Consider the following 17035-nt stretch of genomic DNA (forward strand, 5'->3'; position numbering starts at 1 on the left):
ACTAAAAGTAACGTTGTCCGAAACCACCTAAAGCATTCTGTAACCAAGCATATAAACAAAAAAATTAAAACTATTTTTTTTTTTTTTTTTTTTTTTTGCCACGATGACGTTTATGCGCGGCTATAAAACCGGTTGGTACATTTCACGCGTGGTGCAATTAATTAAAGATCCTAGAATTAGGGTCAATGTCCCCGATGACCAATGACCCAGCCTGTTTTTTTATTTTATCTTTTTACAACGGGCGTTGTTTTTTTGTTTCTTTTTTTCTTGCAATGTTGGGGAGCTTTGGCAGCCTTGGGCGTAGGTTCAACGGGAGCCAATCGCCATCAAGACCAGCCCAAAGCGACGCTCTTGGACGCTCTGTTGCAGTGGAAGCAGACGATAATTTAAAAGGCTTGCAGCCCGTCAAATAATGTAGAAAGTTCCTGAAAACAGCATGTAAATACCTTTAAACTAACAATAATGTCGGGCAGTAGGATTCACGGAACCAGCGATTCAAGTTCTCCTGACCTGGCGAGCGTTTTCAGCCGAACCCAAAGAGGTATGTTGTCGCTATTGTGTATGATATATGACACGCCTGTTCATTGTTTGCTCTGAAAGTGTTGCTCACACCGGAATTTTTTGGTGTTCGTTGTCCGTTGTCAGAAAGCCTTGATACCAAGCACAAATTGGAAATGTTAGAGGCCCGAAGATCCAATGTGACGGAGGAACAGGCATTGAAAGGCGAGTAACAAACTTAATGGACACATCACAACGAATGTGAGGTGTATCTTACGATATATTTTTGTTTGATCTTTTTTTTCAGTCATAGACCAGCTTTCGTTGCTTAAAATGAAACAGCGTCCAAAACAAGGTATGCTTTGTAAATCTGTTTAATGTGTGCAATTTTAGGCAAGCCAGTAATGTGGGCAGCGCTATATTTCGGCTTGCATTGTAATATTGTTTATCTTTCAGGACTTTGCGCCAAAGCTGACTCAGTATTATCTTGGTGCGCAGTAGTCGTTGATAACACACGGTGTTTTGCGTGCATGTGTGAACAATTAGTTCGCAAAATCTGCTTGCATGGCTTTTAATTTTTTTTTTTTTTTACTTTTTAGCCGAATGGGAAGCTTTGAAGTCAAAAATGTCATTCGTTCAAGACAAATGTTGCAAGTAAGTAAACTGACGCTTCACGTCCGTTTCTTGAAAGAGTGTGGGCGCAATGGGCTTGTTCTATAACTAGTGATGCAAACTCTATTGTTTTGTTCTTTAAATGATAAGCATTAAACGTTACAGGTTCGAAAAAGCAAATACAGAGGTGTCCACAAGAATCGCAGACCTCACTACTAGGATTGTTCAGCATAAAGCTGCAGAATTAAACAAAATGTAAGTGACTACTCTTTTTTTTTCTTTTTTGCAATTAGATTGCATTTTAATTTAAAGGCTGTGGCTAGGGTTCCGTCCAGACAAAACAATAGTTACCACTAGAGTTCCATCCAGACAGAACTGTAGTTCCGTCGAGATGTAACCACTAGAGTTCAGACCAGACGGGACCGATAGTTACCACTAGTGTTCCATCCAGATGGAAAGTTAGCAGACCCTGTAGAGTTCCGTCCTGATGAAACGACAGTCGCCATTAGAGTTCCGTTCAGACGGAATTATAGCCGCTGTTAAAGTTCCGTCCAGACGGAACTATAGCCATCATTAAAGTTCCATTTAGATGAAATAGAAACGTGCCACCGAAGCTCCATCCAGCGTACACGATGGTTAATACCTGTGCTCCACCCCTGACTCATTTCCGAAATAACAACTGGCAATGTTCCTGTGCTATTTTTAATGTAGTCCTGTTTAAGTAAAATGGACTCGTCCCAGCAGTTTGACATTTCTACTGCTTTCTGGAAAAAAAAGTTTGTTTAACCTCTGCAAACTATGCATCTCCGGCCTATATTACCCCATATCATTGGTGCACCACTCAAAAATGACGCGGGCCAAAAAATGTTTATTGGGAACTGTGCAGGTTTTCAATATCTGGCAGACAGGTTTTCAATATCTGGCATCATCGCACTGGTTGCTGTCTTGAGCACACCTTGCAGTGTCATATCCACGGGCCGCTTGCTGTGCACCCCCGCCTCACATACCTATTAAAAATTCCTTCCATGCAGGTGTTTCTTTTTTTTTTCTTTAAGTCTCTAGTCTTTGGGAGCCAGATACAGTGAATTCGGTCAATATAATTTCCAAAGCTTTGTTTAGGAACGGCAACCATTGTAATGCACGACCTGAGGCTGGCTGCATTGTAGTAATGGGGGAGCACTCCCTGTTTCTACTTTCCACGACGTTTCTCCTTGATTGCTGCCCATAATTTTCTAATTAGATTCACATAGTAAGAACCCGGTATTGTAACTCCATCTTGTAAATAAAACAAAAATTGCCCTTTGCATTTTGAGCAATTGACAGAGAGCCTGTTATTGTTACTCTAGCTTGGACGAAACTGCACGATACTGTCTACTGTGCCCTTGGGACGGAACGAATGGGACTTTACAGGGCTTGCTGCTGTTCCGTCTGGATGGAACTTTGCAGCACTCGCTATCGTTCCATCAAGGCGGAATTCTGCTAAGCCTGCTATCGTTCTGTCTGGACGGAACTCTACTGCGTCTGCTACTTTTCCATTTGGACGGAACTCTAGACACTCCGTTACTTAAAACCTGGGGCTGCAGTGATGCTCAAAACCAGAGCGCTCATTTGGGAGCCCATGGCACGCGATATAGCTTTTGAGTTTCACTCGAATACTGAATTATATTATTGCCATGAATGGCAAAGATTAATGAATGAGTTGCTATGGTTCTCCAGTTTCAGCTATGCTGTCTATATGTTCTACACAACAACCATTCATGCAACTAAAGCAGGATATACATACTTCTACCACTTTCAGAAGTATTCAGTACAAAACACTTTTTTTTTCTTGCAGTTGTCAAGCCACATTACTTTGCTGGCAGTACATAATAGAGCTGCTCCTATTTTATTTTATTTGTGGCTATTAATCTGAGAAGGTAGTTTCAATCTCTTGGGGTTCATGTGTAAGATTGAAGTCCAGCCTGATGCCCTTTGAACTTCATTGAATAGCAGCTGGATAGAAAATCTTGATCAATTATGGCTCTAAATTCTGTCATTACCTTCACAGGCATAACTTTCAGCAAGTAAAATGCTTTGTGTTCCATTTACAGAAATAACATCAGGGAACACGTGCAAGATCTGCAGCATACCCTTGCAGAAACTATATCCGTACGTCAAAGTTTTCTCTTCAGTTCGGGCGAACGTCTAAAGGGGCCATAAAATTATTTTCAGAATACAGCACAACTATCGCTTACGGGAAAAGAATTCCTGCTTGTGTGGTCTAGTGTTCATTTTAAGAAAGGAAACTGTTTAGAAAATGAGATGCCTCTTAAAGGGCAACTCCGCTCAAAAAGTCGACATTACAGTAATGGATGGCTGATATCGCTTTAGGGGGTCAAAATACAGTCACACTCAAAATATCACATCAAACCAACTTCGCATTCCAGAATAAAACTAATATTAAAAGTGTTCTACTGGCTGGGGTAGCAGCTAGCTTGTCAGTGGGTAAGCAGCGCTGGCAGCTGGTGAGCTAGTGAAGCAACACTGGGCAATGACGTAGGTTTCGTCCTATGCTCTCGTGCGGAGGCCGCGACGCTTCGTTTTTCGTGGCATTCTGCAATTCTGCTGACGGCAGGGGGTGCTTACCGCGTTATCTGGAGTTCTCCAATTTTTGTTTACGTTTTGGCAGTTCATTTAACTCCAGCATAGCTTCCGCGATTGCGCGAAAGGGAGCACAGCGGTGCTGCTCTCTCGCTCATGTGCGTGTCGTGGAGCCGGAGAGATTTGCCAGACTTATGTTGGGCGATGCCAAGCACGACTTGTAGTGCTGCAGTTTGCACCAACATAGTCGCGCTGCGCCGGCACTGAAGATTTACAGCAGTCAGATTTGCTTTTCGGCCGGCACATTTGTAAATGCACACTAACACTTGCTACATTTGGTGCATATTTACAAAGTGCAGCGGTAAAAAAAAAGAAAAGCAACTTCTGTTTTGAAACTTCATACGTGACTGAGCCGGCCGTGTCGGTGCGTCGGCTCAGGAGCGCGGGATAAGATCCACGTCCTGCCGTCGATGCGCAGCTCATTATCAGTGTTGCCAAGCTGCTCAAGGCGGGAGTTTCAGTTTCGCTGTGCTGCCGGAACAGAACATGAATACACAATATCTCCAAAACTATAGACACTACCGTAAAACAAATTATATCTCGTGATTCAGGATTGCCGACTTCAATTAAACAGGTCAGAACCCAAAAATCGTAAAAATGGAGTGGAGTTTCCCTTTAACTTTTACACTGTCCGGAGGCCCATGCAAAGAGACCTACAACGGGGAGTGGCGATTTTGTACTGTCTCCCGCTCACTAATGGGCATTATGGCAAGACTAGTGCTCCCTCCTACCATTACCCCGTGTTCTCCTGGTTCTCTTAATCCTTGAACAAGAAGGACGGGTACCTAGCCAGCAAGAGGATAACGCATAGCAAGGAAACAAACCTGGGTTGAGATTCAGCTTTTGTCCACTTTAAGTAAATGGCTCTACTGAACCTTGCATCTATCTTGCAGTGTCTCTAACGCACCTAAGCTTACACATCCAAGCGACAAAATTGACGGAACACAGTTTTAATATGATTGCACAGCTCGATCACCACGATTTACTCTGGCAAGCGTCAAGAAATATCACGCGGTGGTCCCTATGGCAGCCATTTTCTTTGCAATAACTTAGTGTGCTCGCGGTATTCTTGGGAGAGGTGATTTGGTGCTGATCATATATCCCCCGATGTTAAACATATTCACGTGCTGGAGTTGGCAGACTGCAGGACACTTGCTGATTTCCAGACGTTGGTGGGGATGAACTATTCCTGGCGTTACACCGATGGGACATGAACCCTTACTCGAATTTTCGCCGAGGTATTGATTGTCCCGTGCCCATGTGGAGTCCTTGTGCAGTGCTCATGTCCAGTCAATGAGTCGCATTCGACTGTCTTCAAGAAATTAACCCCGCAACTACCTTATTTAGTTTTGCAAAGGAGTGACCGAAAGAAGTAGTTTGCTTTAATTCCTGAGGTTATGCCATGGCGAAAAGTCTTCTGGGTTAGTCGCGTGATGTGCGGAATTAGTTGGGTCACACGAATGCCGGTGTGCTTGGAAAAAGAGAAAAACACGTGACCCCCTTAATTTAATGTACTGTTGTATTTCTTTTATTTGATTATACCCATATGTTACATTTCAATTTAATCTCCCATGCCGCCTCGTTCGGATGCGCTGTTCATTGCTGCACAAGGTATATTGAGATTTTAGTTTTTCTATAATGCACAATAAATGACACAGTTAGTCTTTGTCTTTGGTGCTTATAATTCAATATGTTTATTCATTAATTTTCCCTTAAAGGCCCTCCGGAGCGCGTTACATAGGGGGGGGGGGGGAAATGGGGGGGGTTTGCATGGTGTGGCTATACAGTCGATGTAACACTGTTTGGGTGAGTAAAAATACACAGTAAAATTCTACATAACGACACTCGGACAGAAATAGTTACTACAAAAACATTAGAAAACCGTATATGCATAAGTGAGATTTCCCCTTCTGATTTAAAGACAATAACAACATTAACAAGCAATAGCCCATGTAGACACTGATACGAACATTAACAAGCGATAGCTAACGCAAGACACTGGGATACATAAAAATGCCCAGTCGACAATACACATATCTTTAATACTGCCGTACTACCCTTTTTTTTTGTACATTTCAACACTCTCCAGCCCTTGTATTCCTGCATCAGGACGTGCAATTCTATAACATCTCGGGCCACTTCACCATTCAAATGCTCTTTTGAAATTAAATGTGTTTCATTAACATATATATTAACACAGGATCAGCAGCATGACACCGAAATTGCGAGAGGTTGGTGGCCGGTCTTTTATGCCATGGCTTCATGTTCAAGTCATGCGCTCCTCTGCCCTTCCCCTGCAGAGTCCTGAATGCCGGGACAGGCTCGTAGCATCGTTGACAGCGCAATGGAAGGAGTTGAAAGCAGGCTGTAAGTGTACGCATGGCCTTGTCCAAGCAATTCTCAGGCTCGCAGAAGTTTGAGATGTCTGTGTGTTTGTGTTGTCACCTCGGTCCGGAGAATTTTTCACCTTGGTGCATTGTAATAAGTTGTCAAGATGTGTTAATTATTATTAGGGGTGTGCGAATACCGAACAGTAGTTTTCGAATCGAATCAAGAAAAAAAAGCCGAATATCGAGTAGTGATTTTATTTGTAGGAATCTTTCAAAGTGTGCTGCGAATGAGATTATTATATGTGCAGAGTATGCGCCTGGTGCAGAATATGCATCTCGTATGGAACAAAAGCTCAAATGTATAAAAGTTCTGGTGAAAAAAAAAAAAGAGCAGCTGCTGTTGGACGTTGGGCACTAATGATCCAATATTATGGTGCAAACAATCTATCTACCCTAAACGTCGCAAAAAAATCCCAAAGTGACCGCCATGCATGCCTTTTTTTTTCCAATTTAAAACACAACCTACCACCGCAACATTTTTTTTTTTTTTTATATATTTGTGTATCTCAGGAAAGGGGCATTTTGCGATATTTGGTCTTCATTTTAGGGAAGAAAATGGGCACCAGGGATTTTATTTCACATCAATAAAAACATGTAGGTGTTAAATCTGAGTAAACAGGCTTAAACAATATAATCTGAAGTGAAAAAAAAAAACAAAAAAACATGTGGTTAGGTAGTGCAAGTCACCGTCCAACTGCTGCTATGCATCCATTCCTCTGTCCATCTATCCTGTTATTGAGAGCCTAGATTTAAAAGAGGGAGCAAACGAAACTGAAACCATGGAGACAGCTCCAGCGCAGATTGGTTGTAAAATGCTCATGTGTTGAGTTGTCGCGTGGAAAGAAGGTGAGCAAACCGAAGAGCGACAACGCCTGCCCTGCCTGCCCGATCCCGATCGACGCTTTCATCTTTAATACCTTCTCACAGTTTGTAATTCAAACGCGGCTATCGAGCGGTTGGAAACCCTCTCAAATCTAGGCACACTATTTTTCCGTTCCGTTTCGTTCCGAATCGGAGAATTTGCGGCTTGCGGTTCCGAAATAACGATGAAAACTCGGCTGGTGTCATCGGCGTGGTTAACGTGGTTTTCTTTCTGTGATCGTGCAGTCGCCGATTTATGTGAGTGCGGCAAGTGTGTTTTACATCAGCGATTCAATTTGAAACGAGGGGCTTTATTCGTGAAAAGAATTAGGCATGGTGCGGAATTCCGGCCTCCCAACAATACCTCTCTGGAAGCGGTGCAAACGGGATGTTGCGGTTATGATTCAAGGGTATGCAGAACCCAGGGATCCTGGGTTCAATCCCCACCCCTGCTCGTTTTGATCTGAATAAGTATCGTACCGGCGTGCGGTCGTGTATCACTACTGCGTGGTGCACGTCAAAGACCCCAGGCTAGTGGTTGTACTGTACTGGCTAAATTTCTCATCTACAGCTAGGAGACTCGTCGCCCGTTGAGGCAGACCAAGTTCTAGGCTGTATGAACACACACACAACCTAATTTTTTTTCTTTAATTCAAGGGTAGATTTGGTTGCGATCGTGAGTTAATCTGTGTGCCATAAAGTTTGTGGCGTTCATTAATTCTTTTTTTTCGAACCTGTGCGTTAGAGTTTTGTGGAATGGTAGGACCAAGAGGTTTCTCGCATTGTCTGTCTAACATCACGGCACTTAGATCGGAAGAAAAAGTGGCTTTTTTGTCAGCTCCATGCCGACCGCGCGTCCTTGGCCGAATATATCGAATATTCGAGTGACAAAATACTAAGAAATCGATTTGCGAATCGAATTATTCGGGAACTTCCTATTCGATTCGAATTCATATATTCGAGCATTCGCACACCCCTAGACTATTATGTAGTCAATCTAATGCTATCTTTTATAAATATTGTCGTTTACACATGAGTAAATCCTGTATTATCTCCAAAATTGTACTATATTCAGTTTTAGTGGCGCTAAACCATCCCTCTCTTGAAGAGCCTCACCCCATTGCTACCATGTACCGGATACTCCTTCTCCCCAGTGTACCCGTGAACGCGTCGCTGCACACGTCACTTGGAAGACTGTGCGAGAGTTCAAAGCGGTCGGGAGGCGCCCAAAACATCAATTGTTTGGCTTTTCTAAAAAAAACAACTACTGTGCACAGGTTTTCATTTTTTTGCTCCAAACATGACGGGGAAAAACTCTGACAGTTATTTGACCAAAGTTCAAACATTGTTGCACGGCCCTTTTAAGGACGGTTCAGTCATTTGCGCTTTGGCGGGACTGACTGTATTGCAACTCCTTGCATTCCACTGCAACGCGTTGCGTGGAGTTGAAACAAGGTGGCACCGGTGCACGCGCTTAGTGCTTGAACGCTTTTGTTACTGTACTATATAGCAGGCGGCAGGTTAAGAACGAGCTTTGTGCCTTTGATGATAACGCTTTGTTGCCTGCGCAACCAAGGTCCAGCGGAAGGTAACAATTGCACACTTCTTTTGAATTCTACTGAAAAAGAACACTGCTAATGAGAAAGGGGTGCCTATAACATAGTCAGAATTATTTTGAGCTCATGGTGAAGGAATGATCTGTGAAGAAATTAAGAGATATAAGCACACCGGAAGTCGGACAGCTCTACCAGATAGATGACAACACCGTGTTGTCTTGTTGTAAACACCCCAAGCGGTCGTGACACAGCCAGTCACACACTCAGTTGTCAATCTTTCGAAAATGAAATTTTGAAATCTACAGTAATTGTTCTTCCGAATCTATCAGGTTTCATAGTCTGTGAATGGATATTTGAGCTATAAATCTATTTATAATGTCCCCGCGGGCTGAATGTGCTTTGAAGGGGCTCCACTTTCCCGGGACAGAAATTTGGGAGTCCTAGCAAATTTGCAGGATGAATATCTTAGCATCTAGGGCAAGTGGAAGTATAATTTTTTTTTTTTTTTTTTTTAACATGTAGTTTAAGTGAAGCCTACAATGTTGCAAACAGATTTTTCAATATACTCTAGGTATGCAGGGAACTTTTCCGAGCGATTTTCTTATTTATTACTCGGTAGCCACAGGTTGAACACTGAACTTAAAAGTGTGATGAAATCACTAATAATGGGTTAAACTTAAAAGTACTCTCAACAGTGCAAACTTTGCAGTTTGCAGGATCTAGCCATGTGTTAAACAGAACATTTTGTTGAGCAGTTATTTTTCCTATAGTCCCTTCAAATAAAGACAGGTGACTTTTATTTATCTTCATGATAATCTATATAATACTCACTGAGAAAATGCCCAGATGTTTGAAATCGGCTCTAAAAACTGAACAAGCTTGTACAGTTCCATCGGTTTTGGTCATAAAATGAGAAGAAAAGCTTTGAGACCAGTGTCCCACTCCAAACCTCGCCGACCAAACAAGTTCATTATTTGAGCCATTGGTGCTTGAATCAGGATCCAGGTTGGTAGGAGAATCGGCAAAACCGCGCAATATATAGTACACGGTTGGACAGGTATGCCAGTCGGTTGATTTTTCAAAAGTCACTCCTGTGATATATTTATAATTTATATCTGTGGACAAGGGGACAAAGTGTGATGTGCTCTGGAAACGTTTCTGCAGTCATCAACCTGGACAGCGAGCTGCAGTGCACCGAGGAGGCAGAGCTGAGGGAAGCCAAAGACGAGAGAGTGACGCTAGAGGAGGCGAATGATGCCCTGTAAGGCTCTTTATTTCTTCTTAATTTGTCTTAATTTGTGAAACGCCCGGTGCATTCTGAGTTGTGCCACTTCGCATTGTGTGTGCGTTGTAACTGACAGCATCAGGAATGCTTCGCATTCCTGATGCTGTCAGTTACAACGCACACACCGTAAATCTGAATCATCGTGCACAGAGCCTGCTGTTCGAACTGTCCCTACAGCATACCCCAAAAGAGTGGGAGTTTTTGTCCCGTGGGTAATTTTCGCAATTAAAATGACAAATCCAAGCTGGCAGAAGGAAGACCTCGTTTGGTCCCAGGACCCAGTGTTTTAGTTGACCAACGAGAGACTGTAAAAGAGACGAGGGGTGTTGTGTGTGCGGTCCTACACTTGCTCTATAAACATGCTCTCTTTCTGTGTGCAGACTTCTTTAGTCGAGGCACTAGTCATGTCCAGTGTTGGTAAGTACTTTAAGCACACTGTACTTAAAGTACTACACACTTAAGGAGGTTTAGCAAACTTGTACTTTACTTAAAGTGTTTCTTCTGATACTTTTCGAGGCGAGCACAACTTCTGACTTCAGAGTATGTTCCTCGAATTTGGTCTTGTTAAATTTGTATCTTAAAATGATGCTTTGTTAATCTCATCAAGGTTAATTCAGGTTTCGACTGATCGTTCAGGACCAGTCATTGTACTTCTGGGTTACGACAAAAGCTGCTGTTTGTGTCCAGTTTGAGTTTGTGCCTCTTAGAGGAAGGCGAGGTTTTGTTCTTCTAACAGCTATGAACCCTAGAGGTGTCATGGGAAAGGTTGGGGGGGGGGGGGGGGGGGAGGGAGGGAGGGAGGGAGGGAGGGAGGGAGGGAGGGAGGGAGGGAGGGAGGGAGGGAGGGAGGGAGGGAGGGAGGGAGGGAGGGAGGGAGGGAGGGAGGGAGGAATTCACTTTTATATTACACCTTGTACCACTCCACCCAGCATAACTGCCAATAAGATGGTGATAAAAATAGGATGGCATAAAAACGAGCTTCCCGGTGGCTACCTCCAGGAGTTTAGCTATTTTAAGGTATCAATGTTTATCCAAGCTACACTTGTTTGCATGTTCTTTTTTTTTGTGAGGGTATCAGTGGAAAATTCGTTTGAAGAAATATTATTCGATATAAGCACATTCTTTTGAATCTAGCACATGTTTACACCCAAGTAATATTTATCTTTATTAAAAAAAATTAAATAATGCAAATTTAAGCTCCGAATTTCAAAGAATTGGGAATCTAGCAAAAAAAAGAAAACTCCGAGACCAGCTCAGAATTTTGGCAAGAAATTAGCTCCAAAAAACACCTTCTGAACATGATGAAAAATAAAGTACGAAAAAATGGAACCCTACTTAGGCCCGCTACGGATTAGGCAATTTTTCCCAGCAACGTGACGTCGCAACACCAGCAACGCAGGCCGCCTGCATTCACACGCAGCATCTGAATTGCTATGACTTGTCATCGTCATCATGAACTTTTATTTTTCTTGCACAATTTAGACGCACAGTTACATGCTAAAAACATGTTTTTATACCTTTTAATTGCATTGAGAATACTAACTCGCTTTTCTGAAACAGTTTATATCCAAAAACTATCTATTTCAAACGAGAACCAAGTCTTTAGTTGTCATCATCATCACAGGGGTGTCACATGAAAATATTGAATCCATGATTGGCTGCTGCCGCTTCAAACGTCTTTGAGTTGTCGGAGTAGCTCGTCCGTTTCAAGCCCAATCTCAGCCGGGCCCGCTTTCAGCAATTCATTTCGATCTAGGGAAAGCTAGGGAACAACCCGCCAGCAACCCCGAAATTGCTGGAAAAGTTGTTCCGTATGAAGCGGGCCTTATAAGTTGATTGTGCTAGATAGTTTGTCAGCAAGAGTAAAACAACTACTCTGTGGCCACTTGACTTTATCTGATATTTGCCACCTTTTCCAGAAATAACTAATGCACCCCGGATTACCCTTTGGCAATGCATATCAATTAAAAAAAAAAAAAAAAAAAACTATAGAAGAATGAAAGGGCATCATAAAAGATTGTGTTAAAAGTACTTTTACTTTACTTTGAAAGTGCATTAAATTTATAGTTATTGACTTCAAGTACTTACTACAAGTACATTAGTAAGTACTAATCATAGAGTTATTACAATAAACGCTAGAGGCTCAGCTGGCGCTAGTGTGCTGTTGCATTTTGTAGCAGACAGCAAGCAGTCAGAAATTGACTTCCGGTAATGCATTTCTATGGGAAAAAGTGAGTGCATTTTCTCTCTGCGCTCGGTTATAAGACCAAATATCACTAATAATTTGTACGTACTAGGCACATTGTAACATTTCTCAGTCATGCAGACGAAATAATTAGTCAGTTACAGTATTTTTATTTGAAATTTGTGGTATGAAAAACGGTGTTAAAACCGCTTCATATGTGTATTTATGTGCACTGTTGCGTGTCTCCCATTGCACTGTAGAGGCAGAAGTGAGGAGGCATGGTGCAGATAAAGTTATTTTAGCCAAAATTTTCTAATTAAATACCAAATGGCTGCTGCGTTTTTCTCCAAGCCCTTTTTACGCAACTTGTTAATGTTGTTACCAAGCTTCTATTTACTCAATGCCGAGCTCACTGAAACTTATTCAATTAATTGGCTTGTCCTCAGATAATTGAAGACCTACTCATGTGTGGCAAGTAAACAAAGGATTTTACATGATAGGGTTGTGCGAATATTAGAGTTTTCAATAGTAGTTTTGAATAATATGCTATTGAATATTTGCTTCGAGATGAACTGCAATATTGACACTTTTCGAAGTGCTGATAGCGGAGGGTTAACAGGGATTCTACTCCTGCGCCAATTGCGCCATTTTGCGCCGAAGAGGTTTTCCTGCGCCATCCTGATAAAAAGTTGCAAAAATGCCCGAAATTGCGCCAAACTTCTCCTAAATCAGGTGATGGGAATCGGGCGGCGTCTAGCACCACCTGTCCTAGTCAAGGTGTACTTCACCTTGGCTGAAGCAAACGCAAGTCTTGCTGAAAATATGACCGAGCTTGCAGGTCTGAATGAAAACCTACAAAACCTTTAAAGAGCAGGCTTTTGATAAGCTCATGGTGTTTGAAATAAACCAGGTGATATATGTCAGAGAAGCAGTTTGATAAGCTCTTTGTGTTTGAAATAAGCGAGGTGTTGTAAGTTAGATGAACCGGTTTGTCATTCATTTTATTGTGAAGGTAGTGCCTCCTATTTCCTCGCAAACGTTTTCTCAAAGGTGTTGATTTTCTTGTTTTCAATGTCTTTCTGCGACCAATATATCATACTTGTCTGAAGAACTTACTAATGTAACATTTAGTAGCATCGAAAATTGTCAATCTACACCTAGGTTCTCTGAAGTACTAGACTTGGTACACAAGTGCTCAAAATTGTTCCAAAAAATTATATTTAGGTGCTCCAGAATGCTACAAAATTCACATTTAGGTGCTCCAAAATGAATATTTTGGTGCTCCTAATATTTGAGTGCTTCAAAAATTGCTCCAAATCTGGTCTTGGCAGTAGCATCACTGGGTTAAGCCCGTTGAGTGCACTTCTCACCGAGCATCCGTGCACTGCGGGGAAGCAGTACCCGCGGAGCTCGCATGTATTGCTTCCCCACAGTGCACAGGTGCTCAGTTAGAAGTGTACTCAATGGGGCTAACCCGCTGCAAATCTTTTTGCGGGTTTTATATTTTTCAGAATAGGGGTAAAAATTGGGTGCTTGGTTTCAAGCTGGCAATCGGAAAGAAATAATATTTTTTTAAGGATCATGAAATTCAGGTTTTTAGCTTATTTCTACAAATATATAACTAAATTAACATTAAAAAGCATTAATTAGTTTCTATATATGGAATTATTATTTTTTTTTTCACAATCGAGTCAATAAAGTACACTATGTAGCATTAGAACATGGCATAAGAGCTCGCTTGGGCTTTTCAATTTTTCATAATCTGTGTTGCTTACATAATCTGCATGCACAGCATTAGTCGCCATCCTAAACCTGTCTTTGGACACTGAGCTGAGAGAACATTCTCCACATCGCAGCTTACCCATACATTTACAATGTGCAACACTATCATTTCAGTTTGACAGAAACAAAATATCTTCTGTTCCTTTCGAAACAAGGTTTTGAGACTTAGTTTGTCATCCTCTCTTTTTTTTTTCACTGGTTGAAACAAAGAGAGAAGTGCAAAGAATGCTGTAAACGACTTATTTTTCGCGTGCTCAATATTTCACGATTTAGGTCAAAGCTGAAGTTTTGAAATAACTCGCGGGTCCTAGTTTTTGCGACGTGGTGGGATCTTAATATAGATTCCAATGTGTTTACATTGTACCGGAATTGTTCGCGGGACCTATTTTTCGCGAATTGTAGGCGATTCATGAAATTTGTGAAAATTAAGTTTGCACAAAAATTACATCGTTCACAATAGACATAAAAGCAACATTTTGAAGCTTCATCCATGTCACTGCAGTTCACTGAAGCCAACAAAATCTATGTTTGTTTCCAAGCCTACCAAACCTACACTTCCTATAAAATATTTTTGAAGCAGATTAATTAAAAATATAGTGAAATTAAACTTTCGAATTCGGGAAAAAATTGGGTTTAACCCGAATTTCAAGAAACATGTTTGTGGTGTAAATATCGAACTTTACCCGAAAACAAAAGACCCTATGCATATGTTGGGCAGCAATGTCTTGATAACCCAAATTCATCAGTTGTGCTTGTTTTTTATGTTGTAAAAGTTGAAATTTAGGGAAGAATATTGTTATATAGTACTCGGATCTAAAAATCTACTCAATTAGAATAGTTGCGACAAATTTGTCGTTCACATGTCACAGTTCACAAATATACATAGTTATGTTAAAAGTAGCTGAGCTTAGGAGTAAACAAGTGGAAGGTTGACAACAACTTTGACGAGTTTAGCTGAATTCTTGTTTAAGCATGGTACACGGTAGTAAAAGGCATGGAGAAACTATTCTACATCTGATTAGAAAATATTCGGCCAAAATCGCTATTCACTTTGCACATGGCAAGACATGAACGTAAACCTGAAGTGATGCCTGGCTGTAGATAACTCAGGAGATTTACAAATCGTCTTGCTATGCAGATATCCTTCCTTCAACTTCAAACTTGAAAAAACAAGGGCAACCATTATGATGCATGCAGCTCAGCTAACATATATTCCCGCATAATAGAAATACCGTAATATACCGAGCATCCACCATCCACCAGTACATATATATAGTAGGTAGAATTGATGACATAACAAGCACCCATTCGCTAATTTTCGCGGTTATCTCCATATTTTGAGCGGGCGCTTGCTCGATATTTTACGGTAGTTTAGTTTTTAATATTTTACTGCAAGATAAATATCAACATCCACCAGGTTATTATTATTATTTTTTTTTTAAATGTGTCAGGCACACGTTAGCACTATCCCGCTCTGGATGAGTGCTTTTCTCCCAAGCACGTGGCTGCGCTGCGGCAAAGCTGGATGCGCAGCATTGCTGGATTTTCCGCTTTGTGGTTATCGCTTCTTTGCAGTGCACTAGTGCTCAGTGAGCAGTGTGCCCAACGAGGCTAAATAACCACGACCATTCATACTTTTCTCATGCAGCAGGTACAAGGCTGGCGATGCAGAAACGCGCATAGCAGATATCTGTGTCTTTGCGTCGCTAGCCTTGTGCCTGCTACACGAGTGGAAACTTTCGAGTCCTCCTATAAGACCATTCCATCTAGCGCCCTCAGGGCGGCGCCATTTTGTTCGACCGCGGCACCCTCTCCCCACATTCGGGAAGTTCAGCAGGTTCGCTCTCCATTTTTGGGCTGTACCGGCGGGCTGTACCAAACATCGAGCTCTCGCTCGTGGCTGCCGTTTTGAAGTGGTTTGCGTTCTTAGAATATTTATAGCCACTCCAAAATCAGCCTATTGCACTCTGTTGTTTTATTTCAGGATCGACTAGCGTATTTTTGTTCCGTTACTTCATTAGCAGTGGAGTTAGCCGGCAGTACTACCTTCAGCCACTGCGTCTATTGCGTCAGGAGAACACATTTTTATTATTCCAGACTTCCACTCATTGTCGCTAAAGGCCTACACCAGTATGAAGTTTTTATGGTAAAAAAGCTACAGCAACTAAATTTACTTTTGGCCGAAGAGACCGGCCATTCTGACACAGTTTATCCTTTTTCTTTTTATTCGCACGCAGGTAACATTGCTATTAGACTCGGTTAGTTTTTTTTATCGAGCATAGCATTACATGATAGCTTGCATATTAAAATCCGTGCATCTGCGCTTTAAATTTCCAAAATGACGCGATTTTAAACCGAATTTCAACGCCAGCCGGATGTTAGGTAGAGCCCACTCGGCAGATCAGATGACACGCAAGGTGAGAAGCGGAGGGAACTTTTTCTCTCTCCTCTCTTCCTCGTGGAACGGTCTATAAGTCTGATTTAGAGGTTTTCAATGAGTCTGAGCAAGTTTCTAATTAAAGCCATACTTTTTCCCCACTAGTTAAGAAGTTAATGAACCAATCTTAGCTAAATATTTTGATTATAGGGGACTTATCGCGACAATTATCCCTCTATATATACATGTCCCCCTGGCCATATAAGTCTGCTGCGCAGACCGGATTAGTGTCCCTTTCGCAGCTTTTTCTTAATTAGATCCGTCCGAACTAAAATCGGACACCCTGGTCTGTACACGGCCAATACATCTCTCTCCGTTTCTGTGCAGGAAAGTCTTTGAAGTCGGACAAGCCAGTCTAGAGAGGACACTCGCCGCCCTCACCAAGTGGAAGCAGCAACTAGAGGATGAATGCGAGAAACTGTCTCGAGAGGCTTAGGCCTTACTGTACTCTGCTCCCACTGCCACTGACAAATGCCAAAGAGCCTGTGATAGCGGCATCTTTAGCGCATCCTCCGACGTGTCTAGCGAGGTGCCAGGCCCGCCCCCAAGTAACTGTTTTCGAAGCTTCATTTTTACTTAACCCTCGTTTTCTTTTCTACGGGCCCCTCGGTTTATAGGGGGGGCGATGACCATGTACCGAAAAAATAAAACATTCCGAGCCTTTCTCTGCGGTGTAGTCGACTAGTCAAACAGCCTTCTTTTTTCTTTTTATCTAAATTACTAATATACTTTAAAGAGCAGCAGATTCATCCCTAAGAGATCACTAATGTGCCTGCTAAGCACTTCGAT

At 42.0% G+C, this 17035-nt stretch overlaps 1 protein-coding gene across 1 annotated transcript; it reads left to right on the top strand.

Moving 5' to 3' along the window:
• The first annotated feature begins 154 nt into the window (after positions 1–154).
• Positions 155–16911, top strand: LOC120838349. The gene is made up of 9 exons (XM_040208222.2): positions 155–541; positions 646–723; positions 806–853; positions 1098–1152; positions 1276–1365; positions 3201–3258; positions 6051–6117; positions 9722–9818; positions 16574–16911. The coding sequence occupies exons 1-9, from the start codon at positions 463–465 to the stop codon at positions 16680–16682; spliced, it is 681 nt and encodes a 226-aa protein (XP_040064156.1). The 5' UTR covers positions 155–462; the 3' UTR covers positions 16683–16911.
• Positions 16912–17035: the final 124 nt, after the last annotated feature.

This window comes from Ixodes scapularis, unplaced genomic scaffold (assembly GCF_016920785.2).
Source record: "Ixodes scapularis isolate PalLabHiFi unplaced genomic scaffold, ASM1692078v2 PGA_scaffold5__190_contigs__length_132052651, whole genome shotgun sequence".
Taxonomy (NCBI): Eukaryota; Metazoa; Arthropoda; class Arachnida; order Ixodida; family Ixodidae; genus Ixodes; species Ixodes scapularis.

Excerpts from the sequence above, each read along its gene's own strand:
- LOC120838349 (XM_040208222.2), top strand. The coding sequence starts at position 463 with ATGTCGGGCAGTAGGATTCACGGAACCAGCGATTCAAGTTCTCCTGAC. Across the intron at positions 1,366-3,200 it reads GCTGCAGAATTAAACAAAAT|AAATAACATCAGGGAACACG; the intron begins GTAAGTGACTAC and ends TTCCATTTACAG. Across the intron at positions 9,819-16,573 it reads GAGGAGGCGAATGATGCCCT|GAAAGTCTTTGAAGTCGGAC; the intron begins GTAAGGCTCTTT and ends GTTTCTGTGCAG.